This window comes from Fistularia commersonii, chromosome 3 (genome assembly GCF_037954325.1).
Source record: "Fistularia commersonii isolate RoL2024-O1a breed Wild chromosome 3, RoL_Fcom_v1.0, whole genome shotgun sequence".
Taxonomy (NCBI): domain Eukaryota; kingdom Metazoa; phylum Chordata; class Actinopteri; order Syngnathiformes; family Fistulariidae; genus Fistularia; species Fistularia commersonii.
The window spans coordinates 1,103,605-1,131,577 of record NC_141286.1 but is presented as its reverse complement, the minus strand read 5'-3'; the positions used below and the strand labels follow the sequence as shown (position 1 = coordinate 1,131,577).

The 27,973-nt window shown below is 38.8% G+C and overlaps 2 protein-coding genes across 3 annotated transcripts; one reads left to right on the top strand and one right to left on the bottom strand.

The window, feature by feature from the left end:
• Positions 1 to 243: 243 nt before the first annotated feature.
• Positions 244 to 6,688, top strand: LOC147235165 (uncharacterized). 2 transcript variants are annotated; one of them, XM_086140841.1, is made up of 6 exons: positions 244 to 354; positions 493 to 588; positions 2,524 to 2,636; positions 4,155 to 4,225; positions 4,317 to 4,483; positions 5,007 to 6,688. In XM_086140841.1, exons 1-6 carry the CDS (start codon positions 318 to 320, stop codon positions 5,222 to 5,224), a joined length of 702 nt encoding a protein of 233 aa, XP_085996967.1. In that variant the 5' UTR covers positions 244 to 317; the 3' UTR covers positions 5,225 to 6,688. The 2 variants fall into 2 exon arrangements, with proteins under 2 accessions (XP_085996967.1, XP_085996976.1); XM_086140850.1 differs by having other exon boundaries at positions 4,102 to 4,225.
• A 5,345-nt stretch (positions 6,689 to 12,033) lies between these two features.
• appbp2 (amyloid beta precursor protein (cytoplasmic tail) binding protein 2) lies at positions 12,034 to 27,916 on the bottom strand. Its single transcript, XM_086140828.1, has 13 exons — positions 27,544 to 27,916; positions 25,096 to 25,184; positions 20,858 to 21,009; positions 19,837 to 19,960; positions 18,649 to 18,817; positions 18,446 to 18,535; positions 17,862 to 17,929; positions 17,665 to 17,770; positions 17,453 to 17,577; positions 17,046 to 17,131; positions 14,686 to 14,876; positions 13,782 to 13,947; positions 12,034 to 12,925 (listed from the first exon to the last, which is right to left on the bottom strand). The coding sequence occupies exons 1-13, from the start codon at positions 27,679 to 27,681 to the stop codon at positions 12,657 to 12,659; spliced, it is 1,773 nt and encodes a 590-aa protein (XP_085996954.1). The 5' UTR covers positions 27,682 to 27,916; the 3' UTR covers positions 12,034 to 12,656.
• Between the last annotated feature and the right edge of the window lie 57 nt (positions 27,917 to 27,973).

The window sequence follows — 27,973 nt, the reverse complement described above, 5'->3', positions numbered from 1 at the left end:
GCAACAGCACACAAAATGAGATGACAAAATGGTAAATATGATAATCGATCACAACATCAACAACAATAACAAGAAGAATCGTGGACATTCTGTTGTTATAGCTTTGGGTCATGTGATGTTATTGTCATCGTTTGCAGTATTTTTGAGTTGAAAAAAATAAATTTGCGAATTCTTAAGAAGAGGAAAATAAAAAAACAAAACAACAAAACAAAAACAAATATCGTATTTACTATCGCGTCTCATCGTTTCCGGGTTGAAAGCGGAAGTGACGAAACTGCGAGTCCGGATGGAAAAACGTTCACCCGGCAAACAGTCGAATGACGAATGTTCTGCTCTACTGGCCCAATATAATTGGTGAGGAATACATCACTTTTTTATTTTTCCTCAGTATTGCACTCACTTGAGAGATTGTCATTTAAACTGCGTTGTTTAATCAGCGTGATCGTTTGTACATCGATAAAAATAAGTAGCACCGCGCTTGCTGTGTTTCAGGATATGTTCGTATCGGCCTCCTGTTCGGTGCCTGGGCAGCTTATGAAACACCGGCGCTCTTTTCCGCGCTATATTCTGTCTTCATAGCTCTCGACGGTAAGATATAATTTTATTACAATACAAATGAATACGCTTGTCTTCAATAATGATTGGGTTTGGATTAGAGACCCCCCGAACCACCTCCGTTTAGCCGTTCCCTTCATGTGTCACCACAGCAACATCTGCCTCCTTCTAACCCTCCTTCTACAACTGGCTGTTACATTTTATTAACCCTTTGTGGGAGATATTTCTCTCCATTTTAATGGATGCACAAGGAGTAGTTGGCAGCCACTTGGAAGCACCATGGAGGTGGTTGGAGGAACAGCGTCTTGCTCACCAACACCTCCTCAGGCTTGGAGGAGCGTGGAGATGGAGCCGGGAACCCCTGAGCCACGCCGCCCCAAAACATGTACACGGAGGTGGACGTATCGGGAGAAGGGTGCTGCCAGGCTGGAAGCCTAGGGGAAGACCAAAATAGAGGTTCATGGACGAAGTAATCGAGGTCATGGAGTGACTTGGTGTGAAAGAACAGGATACAGAGTATCGGGTGAGATGGAGGCAGAGGATTCGTCTGAGGGGAGCGACCAAAAAAAGGAAAAGCAGAAGGTCCTCCAGGCCGACTGCCTGGCAGTTCCTGCCGAAGCGTCCTTCTACCAATGTATTCTATGCATTCTGTCTCTCCAACTGGACACAAACAGTCTCTCTGACAACAAACTTGAAAGGGACAGAACCCTGACAACCGTGTAGAAGAGCCGGGAGTTCTTCCAGCTCCACAGCGATCCCACCACGACGCACCGCCGACTGCATCGCAGGTCATCAGGCCGTAGACGTCCTCACTCTGAGGGCCAGACGCTCGGCGTCCGTTGGCTGCCGGTGGAGTCGTCTCGTGCAATAATTCTCCGTATGTGCAATAGATCAGTTGTCTTCTGTGCAATAAGTGTTTTACTGCACAACAACCCCTACCTATACACACAATGACCACATGTTATCAGATACACATGTACATCAGATATATTTTTACATACCTTTCCTTTTATTTTGATTTATTTCTTTTGATCTTTACTTTTTTTGTACTTTATTTTTATCATTTGCTATTTTATTCTTTATTTTTATACAGCGTTCTATTTTGATTCTTCCCCACTTGACTCCGTAGCAGGAGCTGCCTTCAACGAAAAGCAATTTTCCCCCCCGGGGATCAATAACGTATTGGGATTCAAACCATCTCAGTTTGACCTCTGACCTTCATCTCCATGCATCTAAAAGGGCTGTTCCTCTGACAGACTCTCTCCTCATCCTATCCATCCTCATCACTCCAAAGTACCTGAATATGTGAATGTCTGCTGCCACCACTCTTCTCCTCACTTCCAATGTCTGGAAATCATACATGTTCCACGGCATCTTCTACATCTGATACTCTTCCATCACACATTGCACTTGACATTTTACCACCTCTTGTTTATTTGCAGGTCCTTTTTAGATCATTTCAATCTAATTTCTTGCATTTGTCTGGCAAATTTGTAGGAAATTGTCTTCACAATGATTTGTTTTGCTTTGCATTTCTAATGATTTCTAATGTCCTTTGTACATTCTGCTTGCGGAGTAGAACATAAACATGACGCTAATAGAGATAAGAATTCCAAGAGGTATTTTATAAAAGTAAAGATTTCTAAAGGACTGCTGTCAGAACAAACTAAGAAAACTGAACATAAGGAGAAGATAATGTAGATGTCTTTCTGCTTAGTAATAATTTGTGCTGGGTGAGATTCCTTCTCCTGTCCCTTCATCAGACAGATGAATGACAACACATCATCCTTTCTATCTTTCCATTGTTTTCTTGCAAATTAGTTCATTTGGATATTCAGGAGAAAAAAAATGAAGCTGATATTGACAATTTGAGAATAGTTAAAAGTAAAAAACCGCGCTTAAAAGTAAGAACTGACAAAGTATCTGTATGGGTGCCAGCCTCTCAGTGTACATGTCTCTTCCCTGCAGGCGTGGACGGGTGGCTGGCCAGGAAGCTCGGCCAGACCTCCAGGTTCGGGGCATGGCTGGACGTGGCGGTGGACAACCTGGGCAGAGGCATGCTGTGGTGCCAGCTGTTTCAGGTCCGGCCATTCCTACACCTTTAACACGTGGACAGTTGTTGTGCACATTAAGCGGTGATGCAATTATGACCAAACAGGAAACTGCAGCCTTGCGTCAAACCTCAAGGGGACACAAAAACTACCACATTAACTTCATTATCTTCTTTTTTACTTTCAGCTGCTCCCCTCAGGGGTCTCCACAGCTGATCACCTTCCTCCATCTAACTCTATTCTCTGCACCCTCCTCTCTCACACCAACTATCTTCATATCTTCTCTCACTACATCCATCCATCCATCTTCTCCTTGGTCTTCCTCCAGACCTCCAATTCCAGCATCCGTCTACCGATATATTCCCTCTCCCTCCTCTGTCCGTGATCCAACCATCTCAGACCTTCTCTCCAAAACATCGAACACACGCCGTCCCTCTGATGGACTCGTTCCTGATCCTCTCCATCCTGGTCGCTCCCAAAGAGAACCTCAACATCTTCATCTCTGCTCCCTGTCTTCACTTCGGTGCTTCTGTCAGCAAACCATTCAGCATCGCAGATACCTGTCTGCTCTCCTCAGTCCCCTCAGTGTCCCACCTTTTCTTTGCTAACTTCTTTCTCCGTAAATCCTCCTTCCAGACGACACACCGCGTTCCACCGCTTTCTGGACTCCTCAGTGAAAAGCATCCAACCCTTCCCGGCTTCTGTCGCTTTGTCCTCATCATCTTTCTTGTCTCCAGAGTCCTCCTCCAAACCTGTGATGTTGGCCGTAGTCTCACCTACCACTGCTTTGAGTGCATGTAAAGTACAGCTTTGAATGGCTGCTTCTTATCATGAAAGCTAACCCCCCCTAAGATCTAGTTATGTTGCTCCGATGCAGCACGAGGAACAGACGGCTGACGTCTCGCTACCACTGGATCATTGCACCGCTCCGAACCAGCAGCAGGAGGAGTATTAGTTTGGCATGAAAAAGGATGTCATTACTCATGACAAACTTTACTACTTATGTGTTTATCTGCTTGCACAAGGCTCATAATATTGATTTTTTTTTTTTTTTTTTTTTTTTTAGGAAATTAAGGACACCTGCTGTGTAGAAATGATATTAACTATGTCGTGTGTGTCCTAATCATCCTGTTGTTCACTTCTTTATGTAATGTACTACTTGAATGTATTCGCTTGCAGTCTGTTATTGAACAAAAAGTGACATGTTACAGCTCACAAATGGACAAGAAAAATCACAATGTCAATCATGTTAAACAAGTCAAACATATGCTGGTTGTAGCAATCCAAAATAAAATAAGTTGTAGCTTTGAGAGAATTTTCAAGAACTAAGATTGTAACTCGCCTCAGACATCAGAGAATTTAGAGTAATAAATCAGCAGCTTCCACAGGACCGTATCGCATGTCATTCCTCTCGGCCGGGCTGTTTGTGTCTGGCATGCAGGGAGAACGGCTGTGCAGGTTAAGAGTTTGAACTGTTGTGTGTGTTTTATTGCAGTGGGGCTGGCTTGTAACTGCACTGGAGTGGTGTGTGTTTGTGTGCAATCACAGTTTACACGGGGAGCACTGGAAGAGCAGCTTCAGCCGCAGCCCCGGATTCATACGAGCCGTCATGGCCGACGGTAAGATCGCGGCGTCTTCCGTAAGCGGACGCCGTCATCTGGCGAGACGCCTCTCGTCTGACCTTTGCCTCCCGGCTCCGGGTGCTTTCAGGGTTTCGGACTCCTCTGGGCTCCTGGGTGGTGGCCGGGCTCCACGGCCTCCCTCTGTGGCTGTACGGATACCAGCGGCAGGTCCTCTCCCAGCTGATGCCTCTCTGGACTCAGGTTTTTGGGGCTCTGCTGTTGGTTACCGGTCGCATACTTGCTCTCTCGGTGGAGGTACGTACAGACGGCTTTTTTAGTTTACAATTTCACACTTATAGAGAATTCACTTTGGTTCGTTGCTAGCGTTGCTCTTTTGTTTTTTTTCATTGCTTCATTTAAAAGCAATTCATTGCAAATTCTCTGAGATACTTTTTTATTTTTTTTTGCAATTTTTACATGGGATTCATTTTTAATATTTAAATGCTGTTTCATGTAGTTTTACAAGAATGCTTTTGTTATTTTGTAAAGATATTCTTTTGGTATTTTCAGAAGTTTCTTCTCTAATATTCAACAACTTACAGCACAAATTGTTAATCTCCATATATGTTTCTGTCAACTTTTTGAATAAATATACCACCATTTTTTATTATCAATTCAAAGTTTTGTTTTCAATTTTCCAAAAGTGAAAATGACTTTTAGAAATGATTTTGTGTAGCCACTGAAAAAAAAAATACCAATAACGGCACTCAAAATTTCATAGGCTCTGTCAAAAAGTTGATTTGGTCATATTTAACATGTCGCTATATTAACTTTTCAGATCTGGTGTGTCTGGAATCACATTCAACACCTTGTCAACCACGAGACAGAGAAGAAATAAACCCGATACGTCTTGAGCAACTGAACCTACTGAACTCTATCACTTTAACCGATTATCAACAGTCCACCACCTTTACACGAGTAAAATACGACCCAGTAAGAAACCTTATTTCGTTGCCGTCACTCTCACTGTGTAAAGATGCAAAATGCTGCGCTTGAAACGCATCAGCCCTCTTTTTGCACACATTTTGCACATTTTGGTCTTTGCTTGTAGCTTTGGGTTTAAAGTGTCGCGCTGAACTAGAATATTTAAGAAGTCATTTGTGAGGAGTTAGAAGACAGAAAATGTCATGCAATGGTAAAAGTAATTTTGGGGCTTTACTTACATACCCGGAGGTCGAAACATAAAGACAAATCAAAGAAAAGTAGCTCTACTGACAGAATGTTGACATAAAAAACCTATTAAAATTAGTGCTTAGCTACAATTGTTGTAGATTTCCAATAAAGCTTATCCACACGTGAAAGAGCACAGGGCTAATTTGTGACTCGAAAAAAAACATTGTCTGTCATGGTTTAGGTTAAAAAAACGATTGATCAAAACTTGAAAAATAAAAATGCATAAAAAAAATGCTTAAAAAAGGCATAAAAATCAAAGAATCTGCCAAACAAAACGCTTGATCTCAAAAAAAAATTAAAAAAGTGAGCTGTTGCCATTTTATATATATATATATATATATATATATATATATATATATATATATATATATATATATATATATATATATATATGTGTGTCCTAATTGTCCCCACCTGCCACCTCTTGTCTGACAATTTGGACACAGACTGGTCACGTTCTGGTCATATTTAAAAGAATCTGGTCATGAACTGTTGAGTCCCCGTGACGTTCAACTCCGACTCCTCCATCTGCACGCTACAGGCCTTTTCAATGCATATGGCTTCACAACCACAATCAATTAATGCAGATTTATGTTCAGCATAAATCAACCTCTTAGTTGAACAAGATAACATAGTAGATCTTGCAACAAAGAATTGCTTTTTTAGCTCGACATCCTCAGTGAATTGAAAAAAGGTCAGTAAATGCATCTTAAAATCGGTGCACGGTCAAGACAGTGAGACAACTGAGACACGAGGTGCTTCTGTTTGTCAAAAGGAGACTGGAAACGGATGCATTGAACTGTTAGAAATATGAAAACAGGCTGCAGGATTTCAGTCTTGGACATATCAGAACTTTTTATGATGTTATGTTGGTTTGAATACAGGTCTGCAAAGTGTATTATATTGTTTCAGTGAATGATTATTCTACTTCACCAAAGAGGGCTTGTCAAACTGACAAATATCTGTAATATATTTGATAATACATGTGTATTTATGAAATAAAAAAGGCTGCTCACTACAGACCAAAGGACTGTGGCAAAGCAAACTTTGATGTGACTGATTTGAAACTATTTTTTTTTAACATATTTATTTTTTTACCACATTTTCATTTCAATATTCCAATGCTGAGTCATTGTCTTTGAGTTCCCTTTGAAATTTGCCGAGCATCCACAGCAGGTGGTGAAGAATGGCATCCTGGATGCTGCTGGTAGAAAGTGAAGAAAGATCTCCTCACCGAATGAATAACATTTCAAGCTCAAGCTATAATAAAGTATCTACTAAATCATATTTACGGTGCATTTATTATTCACTGTCCCACCTCAATGATTGCTTGTTCTTTTTGCCACACTGAAGAATACGACCAAAACTTCCTTTGGTATTCCTTTATTTTTAAAAGACGTCGGAGGAATTTCCCTACGGACTGTTTTTGTGGGTCCTTTGTCAACGTGACATTTTTCAAGCAGCTTCTGTATTCTGTCACCGTCAGCCATTAAACATTGGGGGAATTTCTCTGATGGATTTGTTTTCTTAAATGGTTGAGAGGACATTTTATTAACAATGCATAACTGAATGTGATACACGTTTGTTTTTTCCTATTCCGAGTTTTTGTGAGGTGTTGGACTAAAGATCGGGGAACCACGGGTTTGAAAAAGTTGAGAAAATGTCAACAGTATTTTAACAGGCGACATCCTCCGTTTACACTTACTTGCCGATCACAATTTCACATGATATTAAAATAGGACTTGTTATTAGTTTCCTATAGTATTATTCCTAAAATAATTTCACATTTTAATTTGTTCTTAGCAGGAGCAATAACTTGAAATGAACACAAAAGGAGTCAAACAGTTATCTGCAAACTTTTCTCTTGAATTTAGTGACTTTGGTTTATTTTTATTCTTTTAATGTGGTTGCTAAATAACCATGCTAGAAGATGAATGGAGAAATAAGATTGGGAAGAACCAGCGGATATACAGGACTGTCTCAGAAAATCCGAATATTGTATAACACATTATAACAATATTGCAATTAAAAAAACAAAAAATACTTTTTCATGATATTCTAATATTGCGATGGATTTTTGAGTTTTCTTAAGATGTAAGCCATAATCAGCAATATTAAGAATAAGAATAAGAATGACTTTATTTATCCCGAAGGAAATTGTTGTGCCAGAGTTTCAAGTAAAACATAACAATAATAGATAATAGTAGGAAGGAGGGAGAATAAGAAATACAAATAAAATATAAAGTGTCAAAGTTAAGGTTATAAAGTGTTTTAAAAGACTTGCAATATTTCAGTGTCACGATTTCGTAATGAATCCAGAATATATGACATTTTTGTTTTTGTAATTGCATTACAGAAGATAAAGAACTTTATCACAATATTCTAATTTTCTGAGACAGTCCTGTAATTCCTCCAATGTGCCATGAGAGGCTGCAACAAGTTGCAGGATGCATGGACTGTTAAAAAGCTGCAGTGCTTCACCAAGACTCGCCGTAAATATACAACTCTACGACTCACGACGATAAAACTAAACAAATCGAAGCCGATAAAATCCTACACATCTGCACTTTGACAAAGTTGATTGATTTTTAGCTTATTATTATTTTATCAAGTCCCAAAGCAGAAGATGGGACATCCCTGAATGTAACTTACCACGTCACTGACACAGAGTTGTAAAATTAGTGCTGCTATTTGTTTTGCACTGAGCTGCTGAACAACAGGACACGTCAAAACTGTCTGTGGTGGCGTCTGCATGCACTCTGTGGCAGAAGGCTATGAGTTTATGATCAAACACACATACAAGCATCCATGGAGTCCACCATTCAGCCACTGCTGAATTCCCCATCTCCGGAATTCTATTATCACCCCAAACCTTAGAAATATCAATTAATTCCCCCATTTTAATCACAAAATCTTTTTCTTAATCTTTTTCCTTTTCCATCTGATCCCAATTGCTAGGTCACTTTTATTTATTTATTTTTTTAATGTGTATTTTGTGTATATGTTAATGTCTGTATGGTGTCTCTCAGTTTCGAGTGAGGCGCCTTTCAATAGAATTTATTATCATTATGTCCCACAGACATATGATGCTGAAAATCCAGGGTTATAGAAAAAAATATGCAATTCTAGAATGACACCTTTTGCAAAAACAAAATATTGCTTGAAGTAATCAAAAAGTGGCATTTTTCCTTAAAATTTGCACCATTTGTTCCATTTTTAAAAATGTATTAATAATTCAATACGTCTATTGGCTAAAGTTCTAATTAACTGGAAAAATGTATAATTTGCTACTATAAAATTCATATTATTAGTGTACATGGGTCTGTATTGAATTCTCTTTATATATCCATGAAAGCCAATCGGCTCGTGATTTGGGTGAAATATCATAATTCACTGAATACGACACAAAAACAGCACCGGTGAATCCGTGATTTTATCGATGGAAACTCTCCATCTCAGCAGCAGAGACACCATCCCTCAACACAGGAGAGCCTTTTCACCGTCATCTGCTGGGAGACGAAGGAAACACTGACCTTGGATCGCTTGTAACCCGCTGGTAACCCGCTGGTAACCCGCTGGTAACCCAGACTCCTTTCTAAACTTTATTTTCCATCCAGGAGCACCAACCACCGTGAGGCAGGAGGGCTCTTGGATGACATGGATTCCAGCATCTTGCAGGTCAGATCATTTTCAGGGCTTTTAAATAACCTGACAATCATCGATTTTGTAGCTTTTTTTTTTTGTTTGTTAGATTTTAAGGCGCACTTTTAGCAATGTGTTGACGAGACCGAATTAAGGTTAATTCAACCAGTTCTAGTTTTATCGTACATTTATGATTTTCAAATATAGTGAATGATCGGCTTTCTTTTAAGAATGTATGGTCTGCTACATTTTATTACTCTGCCAAAAAACATATTTTGGTGCATTTATTTCTATATGAAGACCTCTGTGTCTATGGAAACACTAGACAAAAGCATTTCTACACCTTAAACATGCTGAACAATGTTCTTCTGTGTGAAGAGAACAGGAGCCAAAGACAACATTCATGTATGAGTTTCACATTCTTTCACTTCATACACGAACAGGGCATTGACAATTTCTTATTATTATTTTTATTGTGGTGTGTAAACTGACATTTTTCTTGTTGATAACAGGGATTTATAGGAATAATAATGTATGTCTTTTTTTTTTCATTTTTTATTTATCTTTTTATAAATTGGCCAGTACATTCTCAAACACATAATTCTATTAGAGGAACTGCTGGACCAGCTTTTCTCTTGCAGAAACAGGAGGGATTCGGTGTGGAACGAAGATCCAAGTGAACATCGGAGCAGCACCAATCTTTCTTAAACAAAAAGAGGTTCGTTTTTTTTTCCCTGTAGAAGAAAAGCACCAAGACAAGCAACACGGCTCCACTGATGCTACTGATGGGACGAACAGGAAGTCCTTAGGATGGAGATCAAGACAATATTCCCTCTGATGGGAAATGTGACAGGATGCCGTTGAGGAGAAAGGCTACGCAAACGCCCACACAAACACACACATTCAGACATACACACATTTGGTCCCCATTGCAGTGTCCTCCAGGGTTTACAAGTTTATTTAGCACTTAGATGAATGGATCCGTCTACAGACAGATAACTGCGAGCTGCTGTAAGGCTGGTCAGTGGAGCACTTGAGCACCTGCACATTGTTCTGGGTACAGCACCCGCGCACGTGCACGCCTCCAATGAAATGAGGCTGATATTGAGCCTCAGACCACAGTAAATTGAGGATTCGTTCTCGTTTCAATCTAATCCGCGTTGTTTTTTTTTTTTTTAGGTAAATATTCCCTCGGTGAGAACAGCCTGTTCGGTAAGACAGGATAAACAAACGGCTACATTTACATACATGTTTGCAGATACAATAAAGACAAAAATATAAATCCAACACTTACTTTGCAGCTGTTTCAATAATTTTGTCTGTTCAAAATTCTCGTCTTTTTCCGTCACATCAACGCACCGATTAAGTCGTATGGCAACAAGAAAAAGGACTTTCAGCATGTTAACTGACAATAAAATCTGATTGCAATTATCAATGTTCTACCTTAGAGGTCTGTTTTAGCAGGTTGGTCAGAATATTGGTAGGAGATTAGAAAAATGATCCGCTTGATGTATGTACTTGGAATTTTTCTTCACATTCACATATTAAGTAAAACAGATATGTCCTGGCTTACACAGATGCTACGTGCCACTCAAGGAAACCTCTCTCGTGCATCAAGCAAACCAAAGCAAGAAAAGCGTCTGTTCATTTTGTGACAATGTCAAAAAAAGGTTATCATGGTTAGCATGACCGCAAAATGTGCAGCTATAACCCATCATCCACATAAGAACACTTGAGGACTTGATCCATCAAACAGTTCCCAAACTTTAAATTACGATTTTTTACATTTGACGGAACAACCACCGGTCCCTACCATTCATCTATTGGATCTTGCGAGCATATTTTGCTTTTATTACCGTGCAGGACTGACACCACAAACAGGTGCAGAACGCAAGAGGCACCCATCATGTAAATGCTAACATTTAGTTGAACAAGGATATCTCCAACCTAACGTACAGCTTATCTGAACAATCAGAGGCTTGCTGAAAATTTGAAACTGCCCAAAAAGCCGACCTCAGTGGCCATCGCCGTTACACGCCTCAGACTAACTGTTGTCCACCAATGAGTACATGTGCACATAGCTGCATAATTTCGTTAAAGTGTCCGAACCACAAATACATTAAAAAAAAAAAAAACAGTAAAAAAATTTAAAAATCTCAAGTGTTGCATTTATATTTTTATTCATTATAAGTAATTGGCATTTTGATGACGCTGTCAGTACTAAGCTGGAAAAGGTAAACTAAACTGAAAAAAGCCGTGGAGCCAACGATTTGTGTAACAACATACCCAATGATTCAACACATTCCACTGTAATCTGTCTCCAAAAGTAGCTTGAAGCTGTTTACACGTCTCCTTCGGGTCCACTTTCATTTCAATTGCAGAAAATAAAACAACCGAAAAGCTTTTAAATGAAACTCCATTGTTGTCTCTGCTGTATTATTTTACTGTACAAGTGTACAACGATCCAACACGTTCCATCTCTGGTGTCGACGGATGCGTGTCGGACAGTGTTTGTTCTCCTCGGGTGTGTGCGGGAGACAGGTAATATCAAAGTGCTGGCGGATACAATTTCTTCTTTCACAGGTCTCACAGTACTCCGAGTCATGCTGCTTCGAAAACAAAATCAGATTCGTCCGGCCGCTCCAGACTGAAAAGACGGTGGCGACAACAGACGAGACATGAAGCTGTCGTCATCCTGGCGGGATGCTGAAGTTTTCTACGTCCACGGCCTGCTCCGGGATGAAGCTGCGTTCAGTCTGGAGTTGCATCTGGGTGAATTCGGTCATGTTACTGATGTTTAAATAATTTTTTTTTAATTTTTTTATTTCGCCGTGTCGTTTTGTGTGTCCGTGCGATTGCTCGCAACTGCGGTGACTTCACAGTATGTCAATTGAGCGTCTGCCGTCGGCTAACCCTTGTACGCCGTAAGACACATTTCAGTGCTCTTTTGTTTCGTGTTAAGGAAAAGAAATGACAATTTGGCAAGGGTGTGTACTTTAGCTTTACGTTGTCAACTGTAATTACATAAATATGTCTATAATACAATGTCAAAACTAAATAATTACACAGAGTACTGTAGGGGACAAAATGTCCCAGCGAGGCCCTATAAACGGCAACAATGGACTGCGGTTATCGTACAAATCTCTTCATTCAATTATATGAGACTTTCTTTCTGAGCTACTGACTTCTGATTATTTTGCACAAAACTCGAGTGTTTTTATCTGCACGGTGCGTGGGACAAAACTAGGAATTCTATCTACTGTATTCTCCTCAGCAGAGGCATTTAGAACGAAATAGTGCGGTGGTGAAAGTCGATGCGTTGCATTTACGTGTGAGTTGAGTCGCAAATTTGGAAGATTTCGAACTGCAGGCCACAATGAACCACATTCATCAACACAGTGATAAATCAACAACAACTTTATATATTTTGTCCCCTAAGGTACTCAAAAGGGTCCATTTTTTAATGGAGCACAAGGGTTAAATTTACTATGTATAACTAGTTACGTGTGTGTGTGTGTGTGTGTGTGTGTGTGTGTGTGTGTGCAACAGAGGCATCACATCTTGACTGGTCCTCACTGAACTTAAAGCCATGTGTCTCTTCCTTTCTTCCTTTTTAAAATCCGCCCAAACAAGGGCGGGTCGGGCCAAGGCTCTGAGCCAGCAGGAAAGCTTGAACCACCTCCTGGGTCTGCTGAGGCGTGGTGTTGACGTCCTCCAGGGCGTCTGCCACCGCGAACTGCCGGTCCCTCAGACGATTCCAGTTGGACAGTACATTGTGGTATTCAAATAACTTCTCGTAGTTTCCCACTGAGTTGTAAAGTTTGATTAGACCTCGGTAGTCGTATTCCAGCCCGCTGTAGCCCTCCCCAAACAGCTTTTTACCTGCGACAACAAAAGGAAACTTAGCGCTTTTCATGTTTAGTTTAAACTACCGACACTGACAATGGATGACCTTGTTCCCTTCAGCAGGACATTCATCCCTCAACCCGCTGAACAGATGTTGCTTATTTGCACGGATCTGATTCGACAAATAAAATGATAGAATTCTTGTGTTTGTGCCTCAGGTTGTTTGTGTTCCCACAACAGCAGAACAAAGTTGTAAACAAATACCACTTGTAAGTAAACGCTTGAGAAAGTTTACTAGAAAGATTCCCCTCCAGCGGACCATCACTGTCTGAAACAATTCTGTCCTCACTAATAGGAGACCTTCAAGTAACAGACAATATGTACTATGGAGTATCACACACACACACGCATGCACACACACACACACACAGGCCAGTATCAACAGCGCAAACAATTGGCTGATAAATGAAAAACCTTTTTTGTATGAAATTGTTTATATGTACAATTGCACTGTGGTATGCTAGTATGCTAGTTGCTACTTTTGCACATGTTTATCATATATTTTTCTTTCTTTCTTTTTTTTTTTTTAATTTCTTATTTATTTTTTTTTCTACTTTTTTTTTTTTTTTTCTGATATTTCTATATCTTACCCCTTATACATTATTAACTACCTCCACTGCACGCTCCACTTTGTGCTGCTGCGTGAACAGAAATTTCCGCACGGTGAGACGATCACAGGAATATTCTGTTGGAAGCTGAGTGCATTCTAAAGGAATGCTGACCCTATAATTACTTTACAGATGGACCTTTTATAGCCTTACAAAGTATATATTGGATTGATAAATATCCGTGGTTGACTTCAGCTCTGGAAACCCTCTTCTAAATGTCTTACCGATCGCAATGGAGCGCAGGTAGAGCCTCTCTGCATCCTCATACTGGTTCATGTCGTAGTTATAGAGGGAGGCCAGGTGACCCACAGACAGAGCCACCTCGTAGTCCTCGTGCCCAAGAAGCTGCTCCTTAATCTGGATGGCCTTGATGTGCATCTCCTCCGCCTCCTTTTCAATCACACAAACATCCAGAAACACATTATAAATTATCTACAAAACAACTAAAGTACAGGTTTAATCACACATACATACAGCACTCGCTTTGTATTTTCTCAAAACAAGTCCTGCTGCTTCAATTGTCACAAACAAAATATTGTGGGTTTAGAGTGCGTGAAAGCCAAAATTAAAATTTCTTTTTCACTAAATGAAACAAGTCGTAAGGCCTTTATAGGGAGGCATAAATACACTGACGCCACATCAGTGGATGATGAATTTGGAGAGTACCATTAACTTACCATAGTAGTTGATGCTTGTCTTCTGAAAAATGAGAAATCGGAGTGTGTGCTACTAGACTGAGTTATTAAGGGATGGAGAGACTGATTTTGTTCAGTGTCAGTGTTTGTTGTTTCGACAGAAACATCTGTGTCAGAAAGATGGTAATAGAGTGTAGCAGTAAAACAGCACAAACAACACTTGTCTTACCTTTGTTATTATTACCAATCATCTGCTTCGTTTTGTAATTATGATTGTTACATGTGGAAAATGTGGAATTTTGAACAGTTCGTATGATTGAAGTTTTGAAAAAAAGATCCCTCCAGTACATAAATGTGTCAAAGTTAGCCATGTGGGAGATAACCATGAACTAATTGTCATCAAAATTCACAAGTAAGATGAGTTTGATATTTAGTCAGATTGTAGTTATTTAATGTATTAAAAAGTGTAGATACCAATGGTTTCTCCAATTACCTTGAACTTCCTCATGGACTGGTAGAGCCGTCCTAGGTTGCCGTAGTGCTTGGCCGTCTGCACATTGAACTCTCCGAAGGCCTTCTTGGCTAACTGCAGCGAGGACAGGTGGAGGTCATGTGCTTCTTGCAGAAGGCGCTCTTCTGTCTCCTTGTTATGGCAGTCGATGGCAATTTCCTCGAGGATCAGAGCTTTGAGCAAAGAAAAGACAAAGCACACGTCGAAGTCTGCATCTGCACCATTTCATTTGTTGGTGCCAACTGTGAATTTCCACAGTAAGCTTTCAGGGTTCTTCATGCTAAAGTCAAGATTAATGTAAGACAAAGAGTTTTTAGTGAAATGTAAGAACGGTACAATAAACAAAACTCAAGAAAAATGACCGTATTTACTCTGGGTCAAATGGTCCTTTACTTTTAACTTTTACGGGGTCCCTAAAAAATCCCAATGTGGATTAAAAAACTAAACAAAAATACAACTACCATCAATCATCATCAGCATAAAAGCAAAAAAAGTAACTACATTTCACAAACAGCAGAAAAGAGACTGTAGAATTGAAGATCTGTCTGAAGAATATTAAGTAATGAGATTGCTGGAAACGCTGTACTCAAAAACAGAACCAAAAATTAAAAATCTGCAAGACCGATCAGTTTACGAAACTAACAAAAAAAACAGGGGGATATTTTCAACTTAAAAAGTGCTCGAGGAACTTGAGGTCTCTTCAACTGAACATCTTGAATGAAAACAAATTCATTGATACATATAGAACACACAGATGACACACGTAAGAAGTCCATTACAACATAAACTTCTGCTTTCTCAGTGCCTTCTTTTCTTTCCTTCAAAGAGAATGTATTTGTGCAATGGTTATTTATATTATTTACCCTGCCTTCTCTCAAAATAATAATTAGTATGCAACAGTAGAGGGTATTAGATCGGGAGATATTCAAATATATAGTAAATTAATAAGTATGAAGTACTGAAAAAAACATGTTTTTAATAGTAAAATCCTGATAACAGGTTGATGGAATACTGACTACTGGGTGATGTGCCTTTAATTTACCTTTTTAAAAGTTACATAGTGATGATGGAAACTGATTGTAATAGCAAAACGTATAAAATAAATAACAACCATATTCCCTAATGTCAGTTGGCATGATCTCCATCTCTACCTGGAGCCTGAATAAGGAACAAGCGGTATCAACAATGAATGAATGACTGAACGAACGAATGAACGAATGGATGAATGAATGAATGAATGAATGAATGGGAAAAATAACTGTTGCTAGAGTAGGATTTGGCAGTATGAGCGGGTTCCAGTGGGGGAAATGGTTCACAGCATTAGATAGTTACTTAAAGTTAGCTCGCTTTGTGTGGTTCGGGGCAAATTTGAAATTTTCTACATGGATATATAACTTGAAATACATTTAATCCCATAATATGATGTTATTATCATTATCCAACTCATGAAAATAAGTCTTTGTTCTATGAGGAGAATCAAGAATACAGAAGAAGTGTGAGTGGGATCTACAACTTATTACAGTAAGTGGTATCATCTGGCAGTGAGCGGTTTCTTTTAATAATAAGCTAGTGGATAAAGGTATAAAAACTTGAGTTAGCTCTGAGAAGTGTTCTCTGAACATCATAAGCATGAATCAGTGAATGAGAAACACTTTTTCTTGTTATATTACTTCACTTAAGAGCATCCTTAATCGCTTTCGTTCCTTGATGGAAATTTAAAAAAGAAATTGATCATTTCAGTGTGGGGAAAATACCATAGTTATCATACACAAATAAAAATGAACTTAAACGTGTGAGGATTTTGAAAGAAAACTCAAAAGAATGTACGCACGTCACACGTGGAACAACATACAAACAGAAAAGCCCCATTCACAATCCAACCTTCTTGCTTAGAGGCGCTGAGACCCCCAGCTGACAATAACTATTGTAACTTACATTGGAGAGGTATTCAAATTAAAATAACATGATGTATTTATGACTTGTAACAATGCCAGCAAAGAATATTTGCATACCTCATTTACTCAAGTTAGTTCATTAACTGATCCAGAGCATTAAGGTTGACATGAGTGAGTATTGCAGTTTGTGGGTGTGAAAAAGGAAGCTACAGAGCGCCGGGCCAGATGGAAACAGAAGATCTGTTGTGGCAAACCCATAGTTAGGGAGAAGCCAGAAGACATTAAGTCCACCAGTAGTTTTCATCAAAACTGTGAGCTGGTATCACACATTTATGATGTAACAGGATCTCGACAGTTGCTTCCGGTCTAAATAAAGCCTTACTAGAGTGCCACTGCTCCCTACAAATAGTGTTCACAGGTCCAAAGTCCCCAAGAAACATGGCTTACCTTTGACTCTCTTTGAGGAGGCCAGTAGCAGATGGTCCTCAGGCAGAATGTGAGTTATGATGTCTATGGCACGCTCCGCATGGAAGCTGATGGACAAACACAGCAGCTAAAGAATATGCAAGACAGCTCAGACTTTCCAATAAACTGTATTCTAAAAAGGGGAGAGTACTTCAGTGAAACAAATTTAAATTGCGTTGTTTGGGAGCACTATGATAAATATTTTACAAAGGCCGGTAAGGAAAATAGAATTTAGAGTCACTGAGTTTTGATTACGGCTCTTTGTTTACAGAGAGACTGTTTACGGACTATTAATTGATAGATGTAGAAGATAGGACCTCAGAGGAGGAGTCATTTTCTTTCATTTCATGATTTTGGACGTAATAAGCCAGCGAGGTAATTGTACTCACAGAGCATTGTCAAATTTCCCAGAACTATACTGGTGTACATATGAAGAGTAGGCCAGGTCTTCATGAGCTGTGGCAACATGGATGTTCTTCCCTCCAAACACCGACTGTCTGATGTCCAGTGCAGTCTGAGATTACCATTGAAAAACAGACACAATTTTCATTTGTTGTCAAGGACAATGAGCACATGAACGTGTTGCTAATGACCCGCTTACCTGGTAAATAGCAACTGATTGACATATATTGTCTACATTTAATAAGTAAAATCCATAGTCTAGAAGTGTGTCAGAGTACTTTGGATGCTTGTGTCCAAAATGTTCTCTATAAGAAAAAAAAAAAAAAAGACATCAGAATGCATGTAAACACAGCAAATAAGCTTAGATGACGTTCAGTTTAAGACACAGCACGGTACCTTGCTAGAAACACTGCATGTTTAATCAGCTGCTCCGCTTTTCGGAACTCCCTTTTCACCACACAGGCCTGAGAATCACAGATGTAAAACATCACACTCCGTGTTGAACGGCATGGAATCACATCAAATATATGTATATATATATTCACATTATCCACATTCTGCCGTCGTACATTCATTTTTGTAATTTTTCACTAACAGAGATTGAAACAAAACTGAATAATTGTAATTCTTAAAGAGGCTTCTCAAAAGAATTTAACAAATGTATTTGGCAAGATAAATGTCTTATCTCTGATCAATACCTTTAAATAGTGAAATTCTATCCGATCAAATAAATTTTCCTTTCTATTTCCAAGACATTTTTTTAATTTCTTGGTTAATCATCACGATCTACAGGTGGGAACATCCAGAGGATAATAACCGAATAATCAAGAGGATCATATTAGAATCAGAATAACGCGTACTTTATCCCGGAAGAAACTGAATATGGATTGTGATATATTATGTCACTCAGGTGGAAAAAGGAAAATCCAGTCAACATCTAAATACCGTTTTTATATTTGGGATGAATGAAAGTTTTTCACCTTGGAGGCTTGTCGGAGGACATCAACCACTACTTTAACAGGTAGCCCAGGAGTCATTTCCTTCATTGCCTCTATACACCACCTATATGCCTGTAGAAATTTGGGAAAACATGAGTTACAAATGTCTCACCGATCCCAGGTGTTACAAACCTGACTATTTATATAGTGCCAGACCATATAAAGGTATGGAGGATAAACTGTACCTCATCATAGTGGCTTTTGGCGAAGAGCAAGGCACAAAGCTCGCCGTAGAGTGCTGCCTTGTTGGCTTGGTGGCCATGTGTAGCCAATTTGTCCATATAAGACTGTGCAAGCTTAAATGTCTCTTCCCCCAGGTGGTACTTGCAGTTGCCATTGCGGACATGAAGCAGCCTGAAACGATTAAAGGGGGCGCCGGACATGAAATGAACTGCAACACTAATCTTTTCAATCACTTCTTCTGGGCAATCTCCAGATAATCTTTTTCTTGTCTAGATTTGCCCTCGAATCAATTCTGTTAGCAAGCTTTTTCCTTGAGCAAAGTTGATTACTTGTGGAGTTTGTCCTTGAAGTTATAACCACCACAGTGGAGATGACGACCATGCTGACGGTGGAGATTAACTGCAAATCATCCATCTGTGTAGCATAGTGTCACATTGCAACCGGTAAAGATCTACTGGCAAGCAGATCTGCGTTTCCATTAAATTAGCATGGCTGTTTTCTATATAAGCCCATCACCTTAGAAATCTGCACAGCAGTTGGATACCAAAACCAACTACCGTACCTTTGGTGGACGTGTCACAGCAGCAGTTCAGGACTGAAATATCAGTACCGGCATGTTCTATGTGACAGCTAAGACCAGCTTCTCCAAAAATTGATCAAGAGGTTGAACCACCTGAGGATCGCCTAAACCTTACAGATGTGCAGACTGGGGACATCAAATGTCAGGGGAATCCATCATGTTTGATGGTAGATATGCTTCAGTCTAATAAAAAAAATGTTGGATTGTAAATGTAAAAACAGTTTCATTATCACAGTGACCCTTTTTGCAACTTTGGTCAGCATATTGAAAAGACTAGGTGCTTGACAGAAACAAATTTGCACGTTATAGTCCACGCACAGCAATAAAATGCTTCCCATGTCAGTTAGCTTGAAAAGCTTCAGAATAGTGTCCCGGCTTTATCGGATTTTGGAGACCTATGCCAATAAACAGTTACGAGAGGGAAGAGGAGAAATGAATGACAATGTTTTTGTTATTATGGTGAATCCTTAGAGTGAATTTTGAACATATTTTACAGGGAGATGTTGAATATTAAAGAGCCTTTAATATTCTTCAACCAACGCTTAAAAGGACTTCTCGGTAAATCAGCCTCCTACTAATGGTCAAACTAATTTCTCAGGGACTGACTTACCTGACACAACACTCCACGGCCCTGAAGCAGTGGAGGACCTCACTGTGGAGTGTGCAGAGCTGCAGGCACGACAGAAACACCTTTTCAGCATCTCCATACCAGCCGGCGTCAGACAAGAAACCCCCTGGAATCAAAAAAGCATGACTTACTTAACTATCATGATAAGGCAGATACACCATCTAGGTAAAGCATGGTGGCAAAAAGTTCCTTATTAATCTAATCCTTCTTTATTAAATTTTTATCATGAACATCTTTAACAATCCCCTTGCCATATTGCTTTAGTATACCAGATACCTGTTTCGCATGTGAAGCTGCATACTGTTACACGAAACGCAGATTTTAATAGTGGTTATACTGGGAGGAGTTTACATAAGTACAACACGACATCATGTAAAAATCAAAACATTCGTATTTTTTACATAGGAACCGCTGAGAACTAAAATAACTGTCTGTAAGTGGCAGAAGATAAAGGGTATAGATGTGGAGAAAAAGAAAAACATATTAGAGTACCACTTCTCGAGTTGTGGCACAAAATATGCAAAAATATAATTGCAGAGGACAAACTTCTCATTTAAACACATTTTTGGTTTTAACATGTCATGACTTAATCGATTTATGTACATGCATATTTTTGAATGTTCCCATAGCAGGCAACGCTGTTCCATAAGTCTGACCAAGACCCTGCAAAGTTATATAAAGCTAATTAAACATATCTGAATAACAATCATTTATTTTTCAAACAATCTGCCATTGTTAAACCCTTACGACTTCACTAGGTGACGTTTGGTGAAAAAGTGAAGCCTCTGTACCTTGAGGGTTTCAATAACCATAATGCGTAAGTACTTAGAATTAAAAATCTTTTATTTTTCTTGGTAATTTGTAAGTTACTTAAATGGCAAAAAAAAAAAAAAAAAAATCACAGCTGAGTAACCAATACTCCTTTATTCAAAGGAGCAAAACATGAGGGTGGGGTTGGAGCGGTGGCGATGTTGGGCGGCGTGCTCCATTTCACATCACTTACCCAGCACAAAGCCAAACTGGATGGCCTTTTCTTTGACATGAGTATCAGACTCAGCGATGTACGAACAACGGCGGCTGAAGGAGTTGGCTAGAACCGAAGCTACTTTCACACCGTGGTCCATCAGGGCCTGGAAGCAGTGATGCAGGAGGTGTCTGTAATAAGAAGATTTTTGTTGTTGCATTAATACAATATAGAAAGAGGTAAACAATAATCAGTGCAACAACAATGCTGATGACTGCTGCTATTGTGTTCATTATCAGTCTCGCAACAAATAGCACAGAGACCTATACTTACATATGAATAAGATCAATTAAGTACCTTAACTTACTGGTTTATTTGAGTTTGTACAGAGATCTAGATTCTTTTGAGGTTTTACTGCAGTCGACATTCATTGATTGTTATTGGAAGACTGAGATTTAAAAATCATCAACATATTGAATACCAAGATTACATTATTCTACATGAAAAAACCCCTCCATGTTTGATACAGAAATACCAGTCTTTGTAAAACACAAAGAAATACAAGTCTGATTGGAAAAAGAAATAAACTGTCCGAGTAATCAATCAAAAAGAATTCAATCACATAAATTAACATTTGATTAAAACAGCTAAACAATGCCAAGAAAAGATTGAAATAGTTAACCACACCAGAAAATTAACATAGCTAATACCCGAGGCTGTCACTGTATCGTCTTTTGCATAAAAAAAACAATGAACAGACTAAATAAAAAAAGGTTTGAACCGAGTACAGTAGGATTTATGCTTTATGTCTGATTTGTTTTATCAGATAGAGGATTATTCATATATATTATAGTATTCTGAATATTCTCATGTAGGACAACTGATCTGAATTGGACTGAATTTACACACCGTTTGTTGGGTCCACTACCCACACAAAGTTGTTATACAAATCTGTCGCAATCAAAGATTAGAAAATTGACACATCCTCATAAGCATTTATACACAAATACATAAATAGAAGGACTTAATAAGTAATTAAGGTTTACCGAAGGACACTTTGGCAAACAATGTACAAAAATGAAAGCTAAACACCCTGCAATTACTCGATGGCATCCATACTTCATGCTATTTCCAGTCTACATTACTTCATAAGTTTTGATTATTATCATCATCTAGGGCAGCGATCGGTCACCCGCGGGGCCGGATTATCATGAAAAAGTTCATACTTTTCGCCACTCATTTCAGAAAGTGAAACTCATACATTATATAAATAGATAAATTCAGTGTCTCAGAAAATTAGAATATTACACAAGATCGATTAAAGTCTGCGAGTCAGCAGAAGGAAGCATGAAGTCCTCCAACATTTCCTGGTAGACGGCTGTGTCGACTGTGAACTTCACAGAACACAGTGGACCAACACTAACACATGACCTGGCAGCCCAAATCATCACTGACGGCTGAAACTTCACACTGGACCTCAACCAAAGGGCATCTCCACCCTTCCTCCAGACTCTCGGAACTTGATTTCAAAATAACATGGAAAATTTGTTATCTATTTTTATCTATGTTGTTTTCTATTTTTACGCTTGTTGTCATGGTCATTCTTTTATCTATTTTTATCCGTCTTGTTGTTGTTTTCTATTTTTAGCCTTGTTTTTTTTTTTTTTTTTGCGCTTGTTGTTGTCGTCACTCTGTTATCTATTTTTATCCGTCTTGTTGTTGTGATTCTGTTATCTATTTTTATCCTTGTGGTTGTTGTTGTTTTTCTGTTGTCCATTTTTATCCTTGTTGTCATTCTGTTATCTACTTGTATCCTTATTGTTGTCATTCTGCCATCTATTTATATCTTTGCTGTTGACACTTGTCTCTCCTACTCATATCTATATTCATATTTATTGATATTGTTATTGTTGTGACAAACACATTTCCGCTATGGGGATCAATAAAGTATTATCTTATCTTATTTACTTTCATCTGAAAAGAGGACTTTGGACCACTGAGCAACAATCCAGTTCTTTTTCTCCGCAGGCCAGGTAAGAAGCTTCTGGCGTTGTCTCTGGTTCACCACTGGCCTGGCACAAGGAATCTGTACATTGAACATTTGTCCATGATTTGACTCTGTACAGTGACTATTGCTGGACTGACCGCAGCCTCGGCCCACTCTTGTTAAGGTCCCCCAAATTCTTTTTTCCTTCTACTGAACTTTCAGTGAATATTCTTAAATACAGCGCTCTTTGAAGGACCAACTTCCAGCCGTAGATTAACCTCCTAGCGGAGGGTGCCACTTCCTGTCTTCCGGGCATCTGTTAAGTCAGCAGTCTTCCCCATGATTGTGTAGCCTACTGACCCAGACTAAGACCATCAAAAGTCTTTTTAATTAATTAGCTCTTTTTGGCATGACACCGTAACTTTCCGATTTTGAATTTTTGGACAATATTCTAATTTTCTAAAACACTGAATTTTTGATTAAGAAATATTTCACTCTATGTGTAATGAATCTATATTATATGTGAGTTGTCTATCGAGGTTCTCTGTCATCCAGGTCATAATTAATTCCTGTCGAAATCTTCCAGACAAGAATAGACAAGAATTTCCTTATTGTTCTTGAATAACTTAAAATATAATAGAGTATATCTTAAATTGTCTGCTCATCATTCAAGTGTGACTGAATTGTTTGATTTACCATTTATTTTTGTGAGAGCAGCTTTTCAGTTTACTTTTCAAAACGATTAAATTACTTGTTTAGCTGTAAAGGTGTCTTCACAAGAGATTGGCAGACTTTGCTCCTTGTCGGATGAGTTACTAGATTGCTTGTCAGTTATACACATAGCTAACACACACACACAGCTAACACACACACACAGCTAACACACACACACACACACACTACTATTTGCAAATATTCTGTGTGTGGGTGGGGGGGGTGAGGGGGGGGCTATGTGGAAACAAACAGATCTTTCCATTTGAATCTCTAGGGAAGTCATGCACTTTAGTTTAATCCCTAATAACTTTTGTCCATTTTTAAATCCTACTTGTAAAAAATAGCTATCTGTATTTCTGTATTTAGCTATTTTGTTACAACAGGACTGGAAATACGCTATAAGACATCTTGAAATTTTCTCCAGAAGAAGCACAAAAGACGGAGTGAAACACTTTGGACAAGAAATGTTCTCAGTATTATCTAATCTTCGGAAGTGAAATAAGCCGCAAATACAATGTGGCTACATAAATACATTGTATTTCTTTAACTTGAGAAAGGTGCTTTCTCAGTATGCACTGGGTAATATCCCTGCTGCAATGTTCTGATAGAAGCAGAAATTAGACCCCGAAACACTTCAGAACTCCTCATAACTCTTTCAGCATTTAACAGAATGAGAAAACAATCTATCCTCTTTGATTGAAAGCCATCCTTACTTATGTATTAATACATATCACACTTCCTCCTTCCGATGGCCAGTGTGGGACCTTCTCTTTACCTCTGCAAACTGCTCTCTTCTCTACTTTTCTCTTCTCTGTATAATTGCAGCAGCAGCTTTCATTTGTTTTGGGGAATTATATTTCAAAACTAGGGGGGCATTTTAGATATTTTCTGACAAGGTCCGACTGGCTTTTCTGTTCCAGGGTGTAACTGGCAGTTAGCTATTATTGTAATACTATTTACATTCATAGAGAAACCATCGTTGACTCTACAATCAATCTCCTGCCTCATGACAAGGGTTCACAAGGGTATTGAGATTTTTGGGTAGTTTTATTTTGTTCAACCAGGGAAGTCTTCGGTGTTCATATAACTCCCCTAGTATCGCTGAGCACACCAGTGCAACCTTGTTTCTTAAATAATGTACCAAATTGTAAACACGACCATCGCGACATTTATTTTTTGAGACAAATGATGGCATCCTTCAAAAGCATAGCCACTGAGTGGATATCATAGTGAAAGCACTTCTTGAAGAGAGGCAAAGGACTAAATCTATTTCACCGTACAAATACTTATGGACATGACTATATTAAATTTCATGTATTTTGCTTTTAATATGGTAAGTTATTTCAGGAAAGGTCTATTCAAATATATGCAAAATGCATTTCCAATGATATCCAACTATTCTGTTTTTCTCACAGGGCAATTCAAATAAATTAAATAAAATAGAAACTACCAGGTAACATGCTGTAAAATTGATGCAAACTCTCTTACAAAGTTTTATCTGACAAGAGGCATGTTAATGCGGATGCTATGAGGTTTGAGAAATTTCAAGCATAAAGTGGTGTCTCCATGTTCTTACCTTTTGTCTGAAGCCCGTAGCACTTTAGCAAACACTTCCAACTCACAAAACTCCCCTCCTAGCTGGCAGAGCCGACCCTGCTGGTAAAGCTAAAGGACACAAAACAGTGGAGAAGATGAGAATGAAACCTCTCCAAGAAGAAATACAGATCTAAATTTTTCATTCAGGCTGACAATATCAAGTCTTTCAGATATCATTGATTTAAGTAAGAAGATGGGGAGGTGAAAGGGAGAATCGATCAATTCGGTGACTACAATAGATCTATTTCTATTACTTTTTCAACCTTGTTTCTATCCTGGTTGTTTTGGGTTGATGCATTAGAAAATGCTGTCTGCTGTTCGGGGATTTTAAAAAATGTGCTGATGTCTAGCCTGTCATCAAAATGTGGCTCGCAGGAATTCAGTATATTCAGTACCCCACTATAACTGGATCTATGGAACACTACGAGTGACACATGTGATGACATACAAGTAACACCTGCTCATGAAATACTTATTTCTATCTGTGAGAGTCTGAGCTGACAGCAACAGACACATTGAACTGGACAGTTCTGAGAGAATGTTCTTTGTACCATCCTTTCGCCTTTTTACTTCCCGGTCTGTACAATAGAGATGACACCCATCAAATACAAGATTGGTGTCAGAAGAGCGAGATAAACGCTTGCTAGGAGTAGATGGAACGATCCCTCCGTAAAGGGGGGCGAACATCTAGTCCGGCACAGGTATTAGACTGATGTTCCTCAACTCCAAACCATTTGGATTTCAATGATATCATTGATATAGCCGCTCTTGTTGATGTTTTGTTAGGCATTACATTTTCTCACTTTGTTGTGAGTCCACAAAATACTTTCCAACTAGTAAACAACGACAAAGGATCTTTGTAAATGGATCACAAGGTCATGTTTAATAAGTCTTAATGAAGCATCTACCTACACATTTTAGGTGTGTGCACCATTGACTGAATTTATAATGTACATTGATATAGTTTGTTAATCGTAAGTCACAAATCAGCTCATGAACCATTAACAATTACACCGATTGTGCTTATAATTTATAACACACTTTTAAGAAAATATGACTCCATCAGTTACAAAATACAAAAATACAACAATTAAACACAACTTCAGGAGAAAATACTAACGCATGAATTTCATGTCAGTGCTTGGAAACAAATTTATTATAAATGTTTATTAAGATGAGATTGAAACAGCAATGTAAATAAAACATGTACGATTGTGTATTTATTTATGACTTTTGAGGAGATATTTGTGTTCAATGGTAATACTACATGCCACTCTGACCTTTAAGATAATTTAAAAAGACAATTTTAGAACAGTGTCATTTTTTAGACCACAGTGAATCAAAAACATATTCCAAATTGAACAGAGGATTCAACTGAATCCTTCGACATATGCTGCTGTTAATTCTGTTATTCTTAAAGGCAATGTTAACTTGAAATGTCAGTTTCTTAGAGTGCTCAGTATGAGTAGGAGTATACATGAAATTACATCTAGTTTATGTTTGCTGGTCCGCTGTGTTCGCTTTGAAACGCTATTAAACACTCCATATTCCAATGGCTACTTTTTACTGTAAACTCATTTTTACATGCTTGACACGTTTAACATCGAGGTGAATAATTTTGCACTCTAACCCTTGGGTTATAGGCTTAAGATAGAAAGTGATCATAACTTGTTTCTAATGAAATCAGCTCAACCCCCACTTGATATAAACACATATGATAGTCTTGCATGGAGAGAATTATAACTGGACAGAGTGTCTGAATGATATCCACAAGACCACATGAAGGCTGAAAAGCATGAAAAACAGGACGAATCATGCCATTGAGCCTCAGCAAACGCTGGAAGAGCTTAAGTGGGCTGAATTATATTCGTATAAATGACAAAGTAACGTTCTTTTATACTTAACTGAAGTATTTTCAACGTATACAAGTAAATAGCTCTACAGCCCTGACCAATAAATCCACATTTAAACAGACAGTACTTTTAACAAGCCTGTACACCTGGAGCGATAAAGTCATCGAAGGGCCACATGAAGTATTTTTAATGATGTTGAAGTCCTTTCAAAGTTTAATTCTGCTGTGCTATTCTATGTTATTTTCTTTTTTTACGGAAGCGTTGTGACGTAGAGAAAAGATATACAATCTCCCAACAACGTAACTCATAAACACAGTCTGATACAATTGACAGAAAACCACTATTAGATATTATAAATTTGGAACTTATTCGTTTAGCTGCGTTAACACAAAGATGTGTTTTGGGTGATTGTAAGTTTTGGGATAAACAGTTAAGCTAACGTTCAAACAAAAACAAGCCATATTAAAGCTGCCGTAACATTAGCATAGCCTGCTAACTTTAGCGGCTGAAGATACAAACGCCTACAGTATGGCATCTGTCAGAGCCACCTGGGCCTTTTGTCTTGACACTCTTACCTTATAATAGACATCGAATTGTATATTTTCTGGAAGAGAGCGTATATCCCTCCTGGATCGACTGTAGTTGTCCACCACGGCCGAGATAGCGGTGTTGTACAGTGTTTCTGGGATCCATTCGAGCTCCACCGCAGCCATGTTATTTTCCCTCTCCAAAAAAACAGCAGCTACAGCCCCCCAACACTCCCTTCATTCGCCGCCCGACCACTAGTACGACACTTTCTCGGGTAACATTCGCTTTGCATGAATGCTGGAAATAATCTCACTTTCACCTAAATACTGTTATAATGCTAACCCCCCTTTCAAATTTCCATCTGTCTCCTTCATTATCAATTATTCGTCGACTGCACAAGCAGTGCCGTGCCCCCGTCCCGACGTAGACGCACGGTGATTAACGCCATGACGTCACTGTACAGCCATTATAAATAAA

What these genes read in the sequence shown, in the direction of transcription:
- appbp2 (XM_086140828.1), bottom strand. Translation starts at nt 27,681, where the DNA reads ATGGCTGCGGTGGAGCTCGAATGGATCCCAGAAACACTGTACAACACC. An exon ending in CCAGTTTGGCTTTGTGCTGG is followed by an intron (nt 19,961 to 20,857) that starts GTAAGTGATGTG and finishes TTTTGATTCCAG; the next exon opens with GGGGTTTCTTGTCTGACGCC. An exon ending in GCCGTGGAGTGTTGTGTCAG is followed by an intron (nt 18,818 to 19,836) that starts GTAAGTCAGTCC and finishes TAATCGTTTCAG; the next exon opens with GCTGCTTCATGTCCGCAATG.
- LOC147235165 (XM_086140841.1), top strand. Translation starts at nt 318, where the DNA reads ATGACGAATGTTCTGCTCTACTGGCCCAATATAATTG. An exon ending in CTACTGGCCCAATATAATTG is followed by an intron (nt 355 to 492) that starts GTGAGGAATACA and finishes GCTGTGTTTCAG; the next exon opens with GATATGTTCGTATCGGCCTC. An exon ending in TACTTGCTCTCTCGGTGGAG is followed by an intron (nt 4,484 to 5,006) that starts GTACGTACAGAC and finishes TTAACTTTTCAG; the next exon opens with ATCTGGTGTGTCTGGAATCA.